The sequence below is a fragment of the Clavelina lepadiformis genome, chromosome 1 (assembly GCF_947623445.1).
Source record: "Clavelina lepadiformis chromosome 1, kaClaLepa1.1, whole genome shotgun sequence".
NCBI lineage: Eukaryota > Metazoa > Chordata > Ascidiacea > Aplousobranchia > Clavelinidae > Clavelina > Clavelina lepadiformis.
Genome location: NC_135240.1, coordinates 1,912,847 through 1,929,837, shown reverse-complemented (window position 1 = coordinate 1,929,837; position 16,991 = coordinate 1,912,847). Strand labels below are relative to the sequence as shown.

Below are 16,991 nucleotides of genomic sequence, written 5' to 3'. Positions count from 1 at the left end.
TGGAGTAGTGATTTGCAAGTTAATCTGAAAATGTCTACAAAATGCATAACCATTTTCCAGATACCATACTTTTTGGCAATTTGATAGCCGTATACATTGCGAGTTACATTTGGTAATTTTTATTTCGTGCAATTTGATACCTTCAACGTTGCGAGATACATTTGGTAATAGTTACTTCGTGCAATTTGTCACCCGTATAAGTTGCGAGATACATTTTGTAATTTTTACTTCGTGCAATTTGATACCCGTATAAGTTGCGAGATACATTTGGTAATTGTTACTTCGTGCAATTTTTCACCCGTATAAGTTGCGAGATACATTTGGTAATTTTTACTTCGTGCAATTTGATACCCGTATAAGTTGCGAGATACATTTGGTAATTTTTACTTCGTGCAATTTGATACCCGTATAAGTTGCGAGATACATTTGGTAATTTTTACTTTGTGCAATTTGTCACCCGTATTCTTTGTTGTCTGGCCACCCATTCTTGATGACTTCGAGCAGGAGTTGAGATTCCTCATTCTTTTGTATTGCATCCTTAATTTCTTTTAATCGTTCATCAAGAATTTCATCTAGAATTGGTTCTGTAACCACTTGTGCAATTCGGTTTGGTTGATCGAGCAATTCTGGGTAGGCTCGACTTAATGTGGCAGCAATTACTAATGCAGTGCCTGGGACATATTCAAAAACAATATCGTAACGATTCAGGCGCATAATGAGAGCTTGGAGACGCTTTGGCGCTTGACTCAAAGGTTTTTTTAAAATAGACTGTAAGGGTCGATGATCATTGTGCCTACGTCACCGATGGAGCTTGCACGGAGGAAGAAATCATATCCCAGGAATTGTTAATCCTTAGCACACTCAAGTGGTCGCTTTCCCCATTCACAGTGGTGTCCTGGCTAAACGTTTATCTTCAGACAGCTCACGCCGCTTTCGCCGCCAATGCTCCGTCATCCGCCTTTTTACTCCCTTTGTTACAAAACGGCATTAAGTCATTTGTCACAGCTAGCAAGCAATAAATGTTTGTGCGCTTGGTACCATTTCAGTTCATATGGCGCCTGTGTTTGAGTTTATCAGTGGACGTATTGTTTTCGCTTTCCTGTCATTTTTGTCTGAAACTAGGAAATGCGCGTACGAGAAAAAAAATACTTATATTAGTGCAATATATATGCATTTAGTTGTCTAACTTAATTTTCGATAAATCGTTTGGCTAAATCCGATTCTAATCCACTGTGTAAATGACATTTGCATTGAAAAAAAAAGAAAGGCGGTCTTGCTTCAACAGGCTGGCTTCATACCAATGTAGCCACATCGGACTGTCGAGTGTCGAGTCCCGGGGAGCTAGGTCTGTTGTTTCCACCACGTGTCCACGTTTTATAGGTATTCGAGAGAGTGTGAGATGGTAATTAGCTGTGGAGTGGCAGTTTTTTTAAATGGGTTTTCTAAGAGTACCGCGTCAATGTGGTCATCGAAAGCAGTGTTTTTGTGATTTTCTTTAAAAAGCAGTAAAATAACAACCAGAAGTAGGGAACACGAAAAGCTGTGGTCAACAAAGCAAAGAAACTGCAGAGTCAGGCACATTTATTTGTAGTCGTATTTCTTAGAGCAGAGAAACTTTTTGACGTCTTTCTGTTGTGTTTACCTGTGACGTATTTTTAAGGGATTAGGACAACCAATAGTTGTGAGCATAAATTTTTGTGCATTGTCATAGTTTGTAAGATAAATCGTTCATTGACAAGATTGCAAGCAAAAGTTAGCAACCATGGTTATGCACACATTGCGAATTCGTACAACATTTCAGGACAAATATTTAAACTTGAAAAGGTAAGGAATGTTAGAGCCATGTACATTTTGTGCCATTTATTGGATTTCGTTATGAGATGCTATGGTTTTGGTTGTTTCGGTCGCCGTTGTTTTGGCCAGTTGAACAACTTCATTATTATATTTTGTCTTGTTTATATCTTTATCTTGTTATATGACTATTATTAACATCAAGTTTAACTACTTTCACATTAACCATAACCACACGTGTTGTTATTTTTGTTCTCAATCTGGGAGCCCACATTCTAATCGTCTTGTTTGTTTCAGCTGGGCCGACTCTGACGAATTATGGCGCTCGAAGAAATTTAGCACAAATTCGTTTATTAACTGGTGGAGTAAGATTCTCTTGACCTACTGCACTCATTAATTTGCGCATTAAATCTTTGGAAGATAGAACATGAAGTGTCACATCAGCCAACAAAAACTGTAAATGATCCTCAGTCCTCACGTTTATCAAAATTTTTCAAGATTTCATTGATTATTATGTCGTAACAGTTATGAGCATACGCAGAAGGTAAACAAAGTAGCCCGAGGTCTGTCGCTGGAATTGCTTCTACCGCTAACATGTGACGATTAGTTTTTGAAGTGATTTGATAAAGGGAAAATTTATGTTCAAGGTGGGAAATCCACGCTTCGGGATTGATTTATATGCTATACATGAAATACAAAATACTTACATGATTAAATCCTATTTACACATACTATCTCGATAAACAATGACATTTAATCGCTATAAAATACACATAGCTCGTTGCCATATCTCACACAATACTGCACCACAAAGCCTATGCATATAAAGGAATACACTTCATTGCTTTTTTTCACTAATAAATAAACATTTTAACGCATCTTAAGGATATAGGTTCTTTTAGATTTTAGAATATTAAAATGCAGTTAACATAATTATTCATCCAATATGTTTCTAAACGGTCTGTTTGCAAAGCGTTTTTTATTCTTCATTTTGTACAAGACGTACTTTGTTGTTGTTCCATAACAGTGGTTGCGATTTACCACGGCAAACGAATGAAAACTGCCGACATTGTCTGTGATTATTTTACAGGCAGGCTAGCCTAAAACAGCTTCTGTTGCGTTTTTTAGCAGTTTTGTCATGATTGCAATATCATCCCCGTGCTTTTTGATCCTGGCTCTGTACTCTGCAAACAACCTTGACAGGAACTCGATGGCAAACTTCTTTGCGAACGTGCTGCGATCACGCTGTTTCGCATTTTCAGGAAGTCCGACTCGAACGTAACGACCTTTCAGGTACTGGCGAAATTCTTTCAATTGGCCTTTGTTGTACCTGGTCACCGAGTAAGAAACTTTTTGGCATAACCTAGAATCCTAGATCTTCTGATTAGAAACAGGTAATTCCTTTTTCATCTTGGTCCACATCTATCTCATGACTTAACACTTCTGTAGATTGAAGCCTGGGTCGGGATTACAGAGGTCATGGGCTCTGTAGATTGAAGCCTGGGTCGAGATTACAGAGGTCATGGGTTCTGTAGATTGAAGCCTGGGTCGATATCAGAAAAGGGTAAATAGGTTGAATCAGAAGGCAGGAAGGTTAGCCCAGTCGAGCTCTTTTGCTTTTTTTTAGAACTAGGCTAGCAGAATGCGGAAGCTGATTAATGTTAAAGAAATTACTGTGTCAGTGTGTAGGCCTATTGAATTATTTTAAGTCATGTGTTTTGACTGCATTGAAAGTTAGGCTAGGCCTGTATCAGGTTAAATTTATTATTAAGCAATCGTAAAAAGGAATATTATAGGTTGTAGCTTATAGTAGTCTACCAGTACATACTGGTAAAGTAAAGTATAGTAGTCTACCAGTACATACCAGTACATAAATAAACAAATATTTATCATAAAATTCAAAACTATTAAACAATCCGATTTTAAATAGATGGAGTTAAAAGAGAATTTCTCTTCAGTGTTTTGGGGCAAGAAAGAAGAGATTTTTGAAAAAATTGAAAGCTCACATGGAAAAAATTGTTTTTTATGCAATCTAGAAATATATGAAAATTTTCATTCTTCCAATGAAAACATTTCGAATCATTTTCTAAAAAAGCATTTCAAATTCGCGGTGGAATTTGAAGTAAAAGGTAGAAAGGGTAAGTGTTCAAGTATTACTAAATTTCAAATTGTGTTGATAATGTTAAGTTGGGCATTGTTAGATTATAAAATTATATGTTTGTATTTGTTAAGGTTTTTCTCTTCCTTGCCGCAAGCAAGAATGCCTAGACAGAAAAAGTGAAACTGAGGCTCGACGGAGTCATTTTCACTGCCCTTTTTGTACTCATGTCTTTGGTCGGAGTACACCTCTAAAACACCACCTCGTTACAAAAAATGGTAAGTTAATTGCTTTGCACTCACTTAGTATCTAGTCTTTGTATAAACATATTTTTGTTTATGAAGATTTATGAATACTAATTATGGCCTGATAGCTTTTTGCATTTAGTCATTTTTAAACTTCATTATCTGGTCTACCAAATACTGCTCAGTTTTAATGGATGTACTGTAACTCGGACTCTGGAAATGATTCTAAAATGTCAATATAACCAATGCTGATATTTTCCTATTTTACTGCACTTATACCTTGTGCAGTATATATAGCTGCCTGGTCAGTACTGATAGTTTTTATGTGGTCATGCTGTAAGAGCTATTTTTATACCAGGGGAATGTGGATCAATAAAGTCGTCCAGCGACTGCCATCAAACAACAAACAACAAACAACTGCCATCTACATCAACAGGTACATAAATGTTTTTGGCTAATTATGTTGTATTATAAACATAACTTTTCAGTTTGTAACTGCTGAACAGATAGATTATAGTAATAGCTGGGTCAAGGGTGGGCAGCTATTTTCTGTTCAACGTCATCTGATAAATATTTAGCATTAGTTGTGAAACACTGCAAAGCCAGTAAATTATGCAGAATGCATGCATACTGAAATTATCAACATCCTCAAATACAGTATGTTATAACATGAATTAAATTCTCACACAAGTGTATAGAGAGACAGAGAAAATTCATTTCACCAAACACTGCACAAAATTTATACACAATTGAAAAGACGTTATATTTTTTCTGTACAAAGACTTAAATATTAATGAGCCTGGTGTCTTTTTACAGATAGAATTTGTAACCAGGAAGTTCACAGAAAAGGTTTTATGTGTAAAATTTGCAGCCAATGTTTTTCAAGCACGATAGCCTTACGTAGACATGGGGAAAAGAAACATGATGTTCTTCAAAGTATGCTGCCATGTGTGACAATTGATGCTGTTAATGGAATATTTATGGTTGCAATATCTAGCAAGGGACCTTTGGCTCCAATACATGTTAAGAAGAATGTTTTGCAGAGCGCATCTGTTTGCACTAATGAAGAGTGTATGTATCTCATAAAACATTTATCAATCATGAATCCGGGCTATGAATGTCAACATTTATTGGCAGTTCAATATTCCCAGATTGCTGAAACAGTCTTTTTACAACAATTTTATCTGAATGAGTTGAGAAGATTGAATTCAATATCGGATAATTCCTGTCAGAAATGCCTGCAGCTTCAGGAAGCCAGCTTACAGGCACATGTCCCTTTACTGGTTTATGTGGATTTTGAATCACTAGGCTATAGCGGTAGAATGAAATATTTCTCAGTGTTATGTGAAGAAGAAAGTTACTTTTCACCACTGTGCAGAGTGAGAGTAACATTTGATTATGATAAAAGCCAGTTTTTTTGTCAGTGCCCGATAGCAAAAGGTGATAATGTGTTCTGTGTTCACCAAAACATAGCAAAATGGTATATGTGTCAGTATCAACGGGAATGGTTGGAGGCAAGTGAGCCAGTGAGGTATTATGAATGCTGCTTGAAGATCAAAAGCTATTTTTAATATTACTTTAATTTCACTTGTTATTTTTTTTTTATATTATTTTATCCTGTCTTTGTTTTCTCTTTTTTCTTTTATAAAACCTTAATATGATGCTTAATAATTACTGGATCAACATTTTCATGAGTATATACTTTCGAGGGATGTGACAAATTGAAAAAGATTTGGATAAATTAGAATATGGGTAATATAGTTACATGTTTGTGTGAATACAAATCAAATCTGCAAATGGTAACTTTGATCAAGTCCCTTGTCGAGCAACATGGTACTGTTCAGTGTTTCTTATATACTTGTAATACTTTGTTTTGCTTTCCAAAGACGCAATACTCTGTTACCTTTTGATGAAGCCATGATGGCTTACTTTCTGGAAGAAAAACGCATACCAACAAATTTACCTCACTATATCCTTGATGATGCTGCTCCACCAAAGCTCCTAATGCCCAGTGAAAAAAACTGTCCCATTTGCAAGGGTGTTGCATTTACTGAAAAATCAAAAAAGGTTACCGTGTATGGAATGGGAAGGCTATGGCACGGTACGAGCTTTTTTTTAGAGAAACAGCATGCTGTAATATGGTTTTGCTTAGCTTTTTGTTATTTTTTTTGTAATGTCATTTCCTTTCAATTTGGTTGACTTGTTGACACAAGTGTTATGTGTAAATAAAATTTGTAAAAATAAAATTTAAAATTTGTAGATATTACGTTGGTGACAAAGAAGTGTATGTCCTGTCAAGGATTAATTCGATTCCAAAATTATCAAAGTGGCTTTCACAATTTTGACAACACCTTCTTGCTGACAGTCAAGCTATGTTCATACTTAATTAGAGGAATTGAAGTTAGCATTATGATATTTTAGCATTATTTTGTATAGTTACAATAGAATTCACATAATTTGGCTTTGTTTTAATTGCCATTATGCCAAGTTTACGTAATATAGCAGTTACCGGCTTTTTAATGGTCCTTTGCAGATGTTCATTAGTCAAAATTTACCATGTTGTTCTTTTATTACAGGATTATAACAATTATATAATTTAATACCTAACTTCGTCAATTTCAAAGGCAATTTAAGTTTAATCAATTTTTTCTGAATGTTTCATTCAAGTGAAATGAAGTCATTGATAAGTCTTAATTTACTATTAATAATTTCAGTCTTACCTAATGTTGGAAGAAATTTGTTGCTGGAAGTTTATAATTTATAAAAGTGTTTTTTTGATTTGTAGAATCATGTTTGCATTGAAAGAAACTTGAAAACTCTGTTTTATGGACTGGAGGACAAACTACCTATTTCTAAATTTAGAAATGCGGTTTATCATTTTTGTGCACTCCAAGAGTATTCCTATGACTTTGTGTGCTATAAATGTGGTACTTCACCAAAAATATTAGTTGGAGATGGCAACTGGAAGAACACATGTCAAATACCCAGTATGAGATTGCTAGAAGTGAATCCATTCTGTTTACATGGTTTTTTAGCTGTTTTTGATTTGTTTGGGTTTAGTTGATGATCTGAAAAGGGATGAACATAGATGTTATGTTGAAGATATAAATCCGGAAGAAGTTTGGTTAAGTTATTGTAAAGAAATACTCGGACGGGGTTTCTTTGGTGATTAACTTTTAACTAATATTATCAATTCTTTTTGTAAGGTATATAGTTCGTTTGTTACTGGGTGATAGTTGATATTACTCAATTCAGGTCCAACAAATAATCCATGGAAAGTTGATTTGAAGTTTGACAAAATCTCTCCTTGGATGGGTTTGCAGTCAAGAAAAAGTGATACACTACTTAATACAGAATTTAAAAAGGGCCATGTTCTGTCTGAAAAAGAAAGTCAAGGAAAGCATGAAAATTGTAGTGTAACTCATGAAGATATTCTGAATTCCCTACATAGTCCACAACAGGTATGTATCCTATTTTAGCAGAAAATATCTTATCGTTTAGTATGGAGGCTAAATGGGTTGTTTACATGGTAACCTGGAATATTACTGGAATAATACTTTTATTCTACTGTAGTGAGTTAAAACAGTTTTACAACAACTTGAACCAAAGTAACATTAAATTGCTTTTCTAATGTTACCTCTATCTGTAGTAACCATCGGGCCTGCCTGTTATAAAACAATAGGTTTAAAGTATCTATATTCATTTCTTACGCGATAGATATTCCTTCTGTGAAATGGACCCCGTTAATTTTCTCTTTATGTCTCGATTGTCTTTACATTTAAAAAATGAAAGTACAAATAATCGCTTTACCAAGAGACTTAAACGCCATGCTGGGGGAGATGTGAAAATTAACTCCGAAGGCTTTGCCATTCCAATTTTGAAAGGTACTTCATGTATTTACTGCGATGGCATTATAATCTTAAACTAATCCTGCGACTACATTTGAAACCAAAGCTTGTTAGATCGCAGGTTACTTTCTCGAAGTATTGCGTCAGATTCAGCACTGCAAACTACAGAAAAGATTCAACAAAAAGCTGAAGTGTTTGACAGTTCTTTATCAATTGATATACCGGTTGAGAAAAATGAAAGTACAGAAATTGCAGATGAGCTCTTGGCAAGTAGTTCATCATTTGAAAAAGAACCATCACCTAGAAAATTAATTCCGAGAAAATATCTGGGTAAATTTTACATACAAATTAGACTAAGTATTGCTTAAATTTCAATTTATTTTGCTTGTTTGTTTTACATGATGTAGAAACTGAATGCCCAATGCTTTTATAATCTTTACTAGATATTGAAGAGCTTTGGTGTTCTCATCATGATGGTGACAGAGTTGAATCAGTTTTTGGAAATGTTGTTTTAAAGAAAAAAAGTTTATGTCTTCTTCAAGGAAGCAATTGGCTCGATGATATTGTGAGCATGTGCAGCCCTTGTTGTTACAGTCATTATACTCATAGGGGCTATATTACAATGTCAACCTAAACAGTACTTAGTCATTTTTGAAAAACCTTACCCTACCTATGATATGTGCACACGGAAATAATCTGCTGATCTAATAATTTTTCTTCATGGTATAGGTTGTATGTAAACAGGCTAAGTGTAGGTATGTCTCTTTATCTTTAGGTAATTGATGCAGCACTAGAAGCCTTATGTATTGAGGTATGCTTTGGTATTTTCATTTATATAATTTTTATACTTCACATTAGGAAATATTCCCTTTCACAGCTTACAAATAAGGTAAAATTGAGGAAAAACAATATACTTTAAACTTGATTTTAGCACCACAACTAGCATGTTGTATTTGATTTAGTGTAGTGAATGTGCTGTAGTGTAAAACATATATTATATAAGGTATTCTACCTCCATACAGTTGTTATTGGTTTACTTTGGAATTGTATGTATTTCACGTTTGAATTCACATGTGGTTTGAAAATTTCTTTCAAAGAACGAGGATTGGAATAATGTTTCAGCACAGTATGGTACTTTATGGTTTCACAAAGGAAGATTTACCAGCAGAAATAACGACTGGGTATGTTCAAGCCATAATTTGCTCCTTTTTAAATGTTGTTTATGAAGTTTGTTTTTAGGTAACTGCGCGTTTCATGAAACCAGTTGTAACTATGATAAACACTGGAGCACACTGGGTGTTTTTGGTGAGATTCAAATTCAATGTATTGAGATTATTTGTAACACTAGCTATCTGCCTAACCGTTACATTATTTGAAGGCAATTGATGTTACTAACGCTGAAGTGTTTATTTATGATCCACTTGGGAGGGAAAAGACCATCGCTCCAACCATTACAACTAATTTAACGTAAGCTGAAGCTGTGATTAAAACATTGGCTTGTAATCTGTCATGGAATGGTACATGAAATTTGTCCAATGATTGACAAAAAAGTTTTATTACTATTAACAAATACACAGGTGGTATACCGTGGACATATGGGATTTTAATGTACCCAACAGTGAGTCAATAAGGACCTTTGTGCTTTCACAAACAAATTTCAATGTTTGTAATATTATCACACCTATCACTTGGGCTCGCATGAGCTTAAAATTCGAGTTCGGTACTTTACAAGTATTTATACTGTACTGATATATTTCAATTGTAAATAGATTCTTCCAGAAATTTCATAACATGAAATTGCATCAACCAAATTCATCTTACGAAGACGCAAAAGTGGTGATGTACAGCCACAATGTACAAAAAGATTCCCACAGTTGTGGGCCCCTCTCTCTCATGGTAAGTGTTCAATCATACAAGATTAACCCCCTAACTCATATCTTGTTACGCCCTAACGATGCAGCCACATGGTAGTTTGCCTTATAGCTATAATATTTGTTGTTCAATATGTATGTAAGACCACAATTGCATAATAATTGTAGAAGAAGAGCTTGACTTTTACTAGTTGAGTGCTAATGTGCACTTTACAATTCATAGAACATTTAGACTGTGGACATATGTGGGAGATTATACATTTTTCTGGATTATATGTGACAAAATATTGTAAACTTGAAAATGCCTATCCACTGAAAGCTACTTCTACGTTATGTTTATGTAGGCTGCCCAGCAATACATGAAAAATGAATTTCAAGAATTTAGAGAGGCTTCCACAGATTGTAATGCAATACGCATTGCAATTGGAAATATGCTGCTTAGACATTGTGGTAAGTCCATGCTTAATTTATTTGGGGTCCCATTAATTCAATGAAAAATAATATTATTTCACTTCATGTTTTGTTTTTAGACGAAGAGAACCTTGACGAATTTTGTGTTCATTGTTCGAAAACAACATCAAGGAGCACTGCATGGGTAAATAGTTTTCGCCTGAAGTTGTTCAATGTAATGTCATAACATTAAGGCTTCTATTACAGCAATATCAAACTGCTTTGCCTATTTCTCTTTCAGTATGCATGTGATCAATGCTGCCGCTGGATACACGAATCCTGCTCTCCTGAACCGGCAGAAAAAGAACAGTTCTTATGCAAACATTGCACAATTTAATTCATGTACTGTAATAAAATTCTTTCCAGTTCTTAATCTGTTTGTGGTACAATTATAAGTCAGGCAAGCGTTCACTGTAAATGATTTATTGAATTAAAGCATATCAGCGGAAAGGAAGGTGTTGAAGAAAGTACTTTTAAACAATTTCCTCACTACAAATACATTCATCTGTAAATGTGTTTTCTTTAACTCATGCAGTCAGGAGACTTCCCAATTGAACGTGGGTCACGTGAATGATTTCACAATCCTAGGAGCAACGTGAAATGGTCTGCATCAAAAATCCTAACATGCAGTAATAATGTATGGTCAAACCACTCCATTTTTATGTTCTTCAATAGCTAAGCAAATCACTATATACCTGTAAAGTACAACAAAAGACAATAGGGTAATCAACATGTGAGGAGAAAAAAAGTAATTGGTAGCAGGCATTTTATCAGAAACACCACAAATAAGCAGTTCAACAATAATTTTATCATGTACTTGCATAATGTATTTGTGGTTTTGCATAACTCAACATTCCTGTGGCATTCAATTTAACTTCGTGTGTAATTTGTGGGGCTTAATTTCCGTAATATAGGTAATGTATGATAATTTACTGCACAACGCAAACTTAGTGATACAGGATTTAATTAAAAAACATGATCTATTTCATTTCAAACCAGCCTTTTTAGGCATGACCTCTTTATTGTCGATCAAACCTTTAGTAAAAAAAGCTGTGAACTTTCCAGTCATAGGCTACATAGCCTAACCCATGACTTCTGTAATGTCGACCCAGGCTTCATTTTATATGAGCCATGACCCTTCCAATCTCGAACCAGGCTTCAATCTACAGAACCCATGAACTCTGTAATCTCGACCCAGGCTTCGATTCATACGAAGCATGACCCTTCCAATCTATACTCAGGCTTCAATTTATACCGGCCATGACTTCTGTAATGTCGTCCCAGGCTTCATTTTATACGAGCCATGACTTCTGTAATCCCGACCCAGGCTTCAATCTTCAGAACCCATGACCTCTGTAATCCCGACCCAGGCTTCATTTTATACGAGCCATGACCTCTGTAATCTCGAGCCAGGCTTCAATCTACAGAACCCATGACCTCTGTAATCTCGAGCCATGCTTCATTTTATACGAGCCATGACCTCTGTAATCCCGACCCAGGCTTCAATCTACAGAACCCATGACCTCTGTAATCTCGACCCAGGCTTCATTTTATACGAGCCATGACCTCTGTAATCTCGACCCAGGCTTCATTTTATACGAGCCATGACCTCTGTAATCCCGACCCAGGCTTCAATCTACAGAACCCATGACCTCTGTAATCCCGACCCAGGCTTCATTTTATACGAGCCATGACCTCTGTAATCCCGACCCAGGCTTCAATCTACAGAACCCATGACCTCTGTAATCCCGACCCAGGCTTCAATCTACAGAACCCATGACTTCTGTAGCTTCAATCTACAGAACCCACGACTTCTGTAATCCCGACCCAGGCTTCAACTACAGAACCCATGACCTCTGTAATCCCGACCCAGGCTTCATTTTATAGGAGCCATGACCTCTGTAATCTCGAGCCAGGCTTCAATCTACAGAACCCATGACCTCTGTAGCTTCAATCTACAGAACCCATGACCTCTGTAATCTCGAGCCGGCTTCAATCTACAGAACCCATGACCTCTGTAATCCCGACCCAGGCTTCTGAATTAGAAGCCTGGCTTGCAGGTCATAAATGGATCACTTCCCCTATTGAAACTCGCCGACCATAAATGCCAGACAGATTTGGGGCCTGGATCAGACTGCGGAGTATGGCAAGTACCAAGAACAAACCAGTTTCTTCAAAAAAATAAACAAAGGGGAGAGTCAAGACACTAATTTTTGCTCTGATTTCTGCTACAAAATTAGTGATTGAAAGCGATGTAGGCTATTTAAAAAAACGGCAAACACTGATTTTTAGCATAAAGGGCCGCTTCCTTGCTTGCACAAACGCCAGGCAGCCTTGGGCCACTACAGAGCAGTGTATTCTCAGTTCCAGCCATTAACCCCAACTCCCACTTTCCATGACTTAAAATTATGTCTAAGTTTTCTGTCTTGTGCAGATTAGTGTTGACGACCTGTAAATGCTCTCTGAAAATTGTCATCACATGTTTCACTTACATTTTGGTTGTCACAGTATTTTATATTGAGCTAGCCTATTTACATCAAAAATTGTGTGTTCAAATCCTTTGACACTTTTTTGAACTTAACTTCCGAGAATATTGTAACATCTCAGTCTGCCTTTTAATTTGAACCTATCTTTAATCCAAGAAAATAGCGTCACTGATGAACTACTTTTGTACTATTTCTTTTATAATTTTGCAACTGCTCATAATTTCTAACATGGTTTACAATTGCAAGTCAATTTGCAGGTATCTGTTGATCATTAATGTAGGGAAGGTTTTAAACTGCATAACGTAACTTGATTTCTTGTTTGAAACCGTGGAGCACTTAATTCCGATGCGGGAAAATCTACTCAAGTTTCTACAACAAGGCATTTGGGCTTTGTTGACTGGGGGATGGTATTATGACGACACAGCAGTTTTACAAACATATTTCATCTTTATACATGGCTTTTCCTACTTTGTGCTCCTTTTATCTTGTACTTGGTACGAAGTTTCGTTAACTTTGTTGTTGTAAGGAATGTCATGGACAGAATGGTTCAGTACCGAGATACGTCAATTCTATGTGACGTCTTAAAAAATAAAATTGTATTTTTAAGGCGGTCTCATTAACATGGATTGCTATTATCGGGTATTCCTTTGCTATCGTCGTGTTCTTTATCACTTTGAAGCTAGTAAACAACCATCTTCACAGCACATTTGACTCTGAGGAGCATTTGCTGAAAAGAAGTGCTAGTTCCAACAAAGGTACATCACTGTGTTCTATCCTAGTAGTGTTTTTATTCTGTATTAATAGAAACCTACGATGTGTAGTCTGTAAGAATGCGGTCATATTATAGAAATGGTCATTAATAAGTTCTAAACGTTGGTTCAGATGTTCTTCCTGATTAGAAGCAATACTACAACTACCTTAGCAAATCAAACTGCTAGTATTGACATGTAAAATTTAGCTTAGTTTTTAAGAACAGTTCAGATGTATTTATTAGTGCATTTGATTGTGTGTATTTATATATAACCAACAATAGCTTGCCAAATGCAAGACAGAATAATCCTTGGAAATCATAAAATAATACTACTGTCAAAATTCCACTTTAACAACAACACAATATAGTGTTAACGTATCAAAAAACCTAAAACAAGTGAGTAACGAAATTACACAACTAAAGCAAATGTGTTATGACAGTGTTGACTGTTGTAAAGTTGTTTGGATTTACCCTGAACGTTATAATGGACTTTAAAAACAAAATATCTCGTTAAACGTAAACATTATAAGTGGTTATACAGCAGCATTTCATGTGCATTTTAAGGTACAAGATTTACCTTGTTTAACATGTGGTGGCAGAACTGTTTTTGTTATGCTTAAAATTTGCTTTGTTTACTTTCTAGTTTGGTGCACTCATAGAAATAAGGGACGAGTTGCAAATACGGCATTGATTCATGCAGCAATGAATGGACATTATCCTGTAATCACCTATCTTCTACATAAAGGTAAGAGGATGCCTTTAGGTTGTAAAGTTTTGCTATAATCATGTACTACATCTCACAGTGAAACTACAGTACCTTGTAATTTTGTATAACTTATCATTAATGTTATCAAATATTGCCTTTAGTCACGTTGATGATTTCAATTTCAGACACAGTTACGTTGTTTGGTTGTAGGTGCCGATCCAAATGTTGCCGACTCATCAAACAATTCTGCCATTCATTATGCAGCAGCTTATGGATGGTACCACTGTGTGCTGGTACTTCTACAAGCTTCTGCCAACCCAGATGTGTATAATGACAGAAAGGTTTGCCAAAATCACTTTGTTCGTATTCACAGAGTTAAATGGAATGCATGCTGTCATGCTTTATAGGCTGTGTTGGCTGTTTTGTTCATGTTACCACTCATTAACTGCTCCAAATATTACACAACAAATTCCAGTCAGTAGTTGTGCGTTAAGAATTTTTTATAAACTGGCAAAAGTCTGGATATTCACAACAATAAGAACAATTTTTTATTGTTTTAGATGCCCCCAATAGGAGTGACCTTGTTGAAAGATCACAGAGAAACTGCCCACTTGTTGGCAGAACATCACGCCGATGCCAATTTCCGTGATGAGCGTGGCCGCACTATAGTAGCAAGGCTACTTGCTGAAGAACCATTGACACGGGGCCTTTTTGATCGGCTGACTTATTTGATCGATACTTACAAGCCAGACATGAATGCTCAGGATGCACAAGGCATAGGACCGGTAAGACTGACCAAAGAACAGCTGGTCGAAATAAATAAGTTGTGCGAAACTTTTTGATCCATAAATACATTTGCTTTTCAATTGTAAATTTTACGAGTACCTTTAATTTATTGAATTTAATGTCGATTATTATTATTGTATTTTTGTGTTTCCTTATTTTATTGCGAGTTGCGTCTTAATACTGCTTTTCAATTAGATCCACAATTTAGCCGCAAACTCAGTTAGAGTTGGTGAGAACAGAGAAGTTGACTCGATTCGACAATCCGTCAGCATCTGCTTGGCCAAGATGCTCCTGGATAGAGGCGCTGAACTAAACATGGCTGACTACAGCGGCCGCTTGCCACTCTACTTCGCTGTTGACGATGTAAGTTTTGTGTCGTTATTTTGTATTTTTAGTTGTTTTATGCCTTTATTTTTATGAGGCAATATGATCCAGTTAACCTTGAAATTCAATGGTCTTTGATTCAGCAGTTTTATTCTTAGATGAATGTGGCTTTGGTTGAGCTGTTTGTCCGACGAGGAGCACACTGCCCGAGAAGCACAAATTTGTCAGCACACAATGTTCTGCACATGCTGGCACGTAGCTGGGATCAGGGAAATATGGCCGATATTGTATTTGGTCTTGTTAACAAGGTAAGTTAAAAATGTTGCGACATTTTGTGAAGGAAGTACTTAAGGAGCTTTATAAATGTTAAATGTACGAAATGTCTATGGCTCTATGCAGTTGCACCTTTTCAGCCGTTGTACGTGCATTGTGTTACAATGTTGGAAAAACCAGATTGTTGGAAAAACTCGTCGAAATTATCGCAACCCAAATGATGAAGGAAAATCCGCCGCCCATTATCTCAGTAAATCAGCCATTGACAAGGTAAGTGCCTACAATCTATTTTTGTAACGTTAAAGGGTTATTTGGAAAATGGAACTGCATTTTCTGCCTGAGAAGTAAAGTTTTTAGCACCAACTTTAATAGATGAAAATTATTTGCTTTGAAAGGTATTTGCTGTTAATAAAAGTAAATTTCTCAAAGGAATGCAAAGTCCTGGCATGTCTTCTTCGCCACAAGCCAAAGTTGGATCTATTGGATAGCCAAGGTGCTTCACCGTTAATCACGGCGCTGTTGAATCGAAACGGTCGCGCTGAACAGATGCTGTTGGATGCTGGCGCTCAGCCAAACTTTTGCTCAAACAACCCTAAGCACAAATATCCTATCGCTCCTTTAACTCTTGCTGTTGCCAGACATGGGTATGTTGTGTTGGTTTTGTAATGACCTGTTTTTACCGACTTACAAACAGTAGTATTGCACGAAATACTTCACAAATACTTCTTAATGTATTATATATTAATTACGGCTCGGGTTCCAAATAGCGACTGTCAGAACAGCGACTGTCAATAGAGCGACCACACGACAGCAACCTCACTTCTTTTATTAAATCCAAGGCTAAGGCGCACACGCACTCTTTCACCCCCTCCACATATACCTTCCATCCCCCACACCTCTCTACACACGTATGCACGCACAAACAGGCAAACACTGCGTAGTGAAAGATTGAAACCAAAAGGGACTTTAAAACAACCAAAAGTCTTGCAATAAAAATCAAGCCACGTTTATTTCTAAATTGTGAGCAAGGGCTCGAAGGAACTGCCGCAGATCATACTGGCCTCGATTTTGCTGTACAACAGTGATTCGTGTGTTCATTGTCACGTATCTTTTCATTCGCTGAGTCAGGTCTCTGCCTTGTAGTAGCTGGGTTCGGTTTGTCCCTTGAAGGGCTTCCTCCCGTCTTAAAGCTTCGATGAATCGAAAGATGGAAGGATGATGAGTTTCCGTTGATCGCTGAAACACATTGTGCCAACTCTCTAGCTGGTTGTTGGTTCGTGGCAGTCCCGCATCTTGTCTGGCTTTCACACTCCGCATATGTACGGGAAACAATGGCTGTCGTCTGTCTCCTCGTCTGTTTCT

General features: G+C 36.5%; 2 protein-coding genes and 1 pseudogene across 2 annotated transcripts; all 3 read left to right on the top strand.

Moving 5' to 3' along the window:
- Nucleotides 1-16,991, top strand: part of LOC143452745 (G1/S-specific cyclin-E1-like) — a 225,882-nt pseudogene that overhangs the window by 70,082 nt on the left and 138,809 nt on the right.
- LOC143444172 (uncharacterized) lies at nt 3,242-10,676 on the top strand. The gene is made up of 20 exons (XM_076943307.1): nt 3,242-3,929; nt 4,024-4,167; nt 4,493-4,570; nt 4,951-5,665; nt 6,021-6,235; nt 6,395-6,534; nt 6,920-7,121; nt 7,195-7,299; nt 7,390-7,612; nt 7,825-8,018; nt 8,097-8,312; nt 8,426-8,547; nt 8,758-8,871; nt 9,080-9,163; nt 9,222-9,287; nt 9,361-9,449; nt 9,752-9,878; nt 10,198-10,303; nt 10,384-10,448; nt 10,545-10,676. The coding sequence occupies exons 1-20, from the start codon at nt 3,722-3,724 to the stop codon at nt 10,638-10,640; spliced, it is 3,309 nt and encodes a 1,102-aa protein (XP_076799422.1). The 5' UTR covers nt 3,242-3,721; the 3' UTR covers nt 10,641-10,676.
- On the top strand, nt 14,243-16,193 carry LOC143444171 (poly [ADP-ribose] polymerase tankyrase-like). The gene is made up of 7 exons (XM_076943305.1): nt 14,243-14,285; nt 14,457-14,587; nt 14,807-15,031; nt 15,228-15,395; nt 15,515-15,664; nt 15,770-15,899; nt 16,059-16,193. The coding sequence occupies exons 1-6, from the start codon at nt 14,243-14,245 to the stop codon at nt 15,848-15,850; spliced, it is 798 nt and encodes a 265-aa protein (XP_076799420.1). The 3' UTR covers nt 15,851-15,899; nt 16,059-16,193.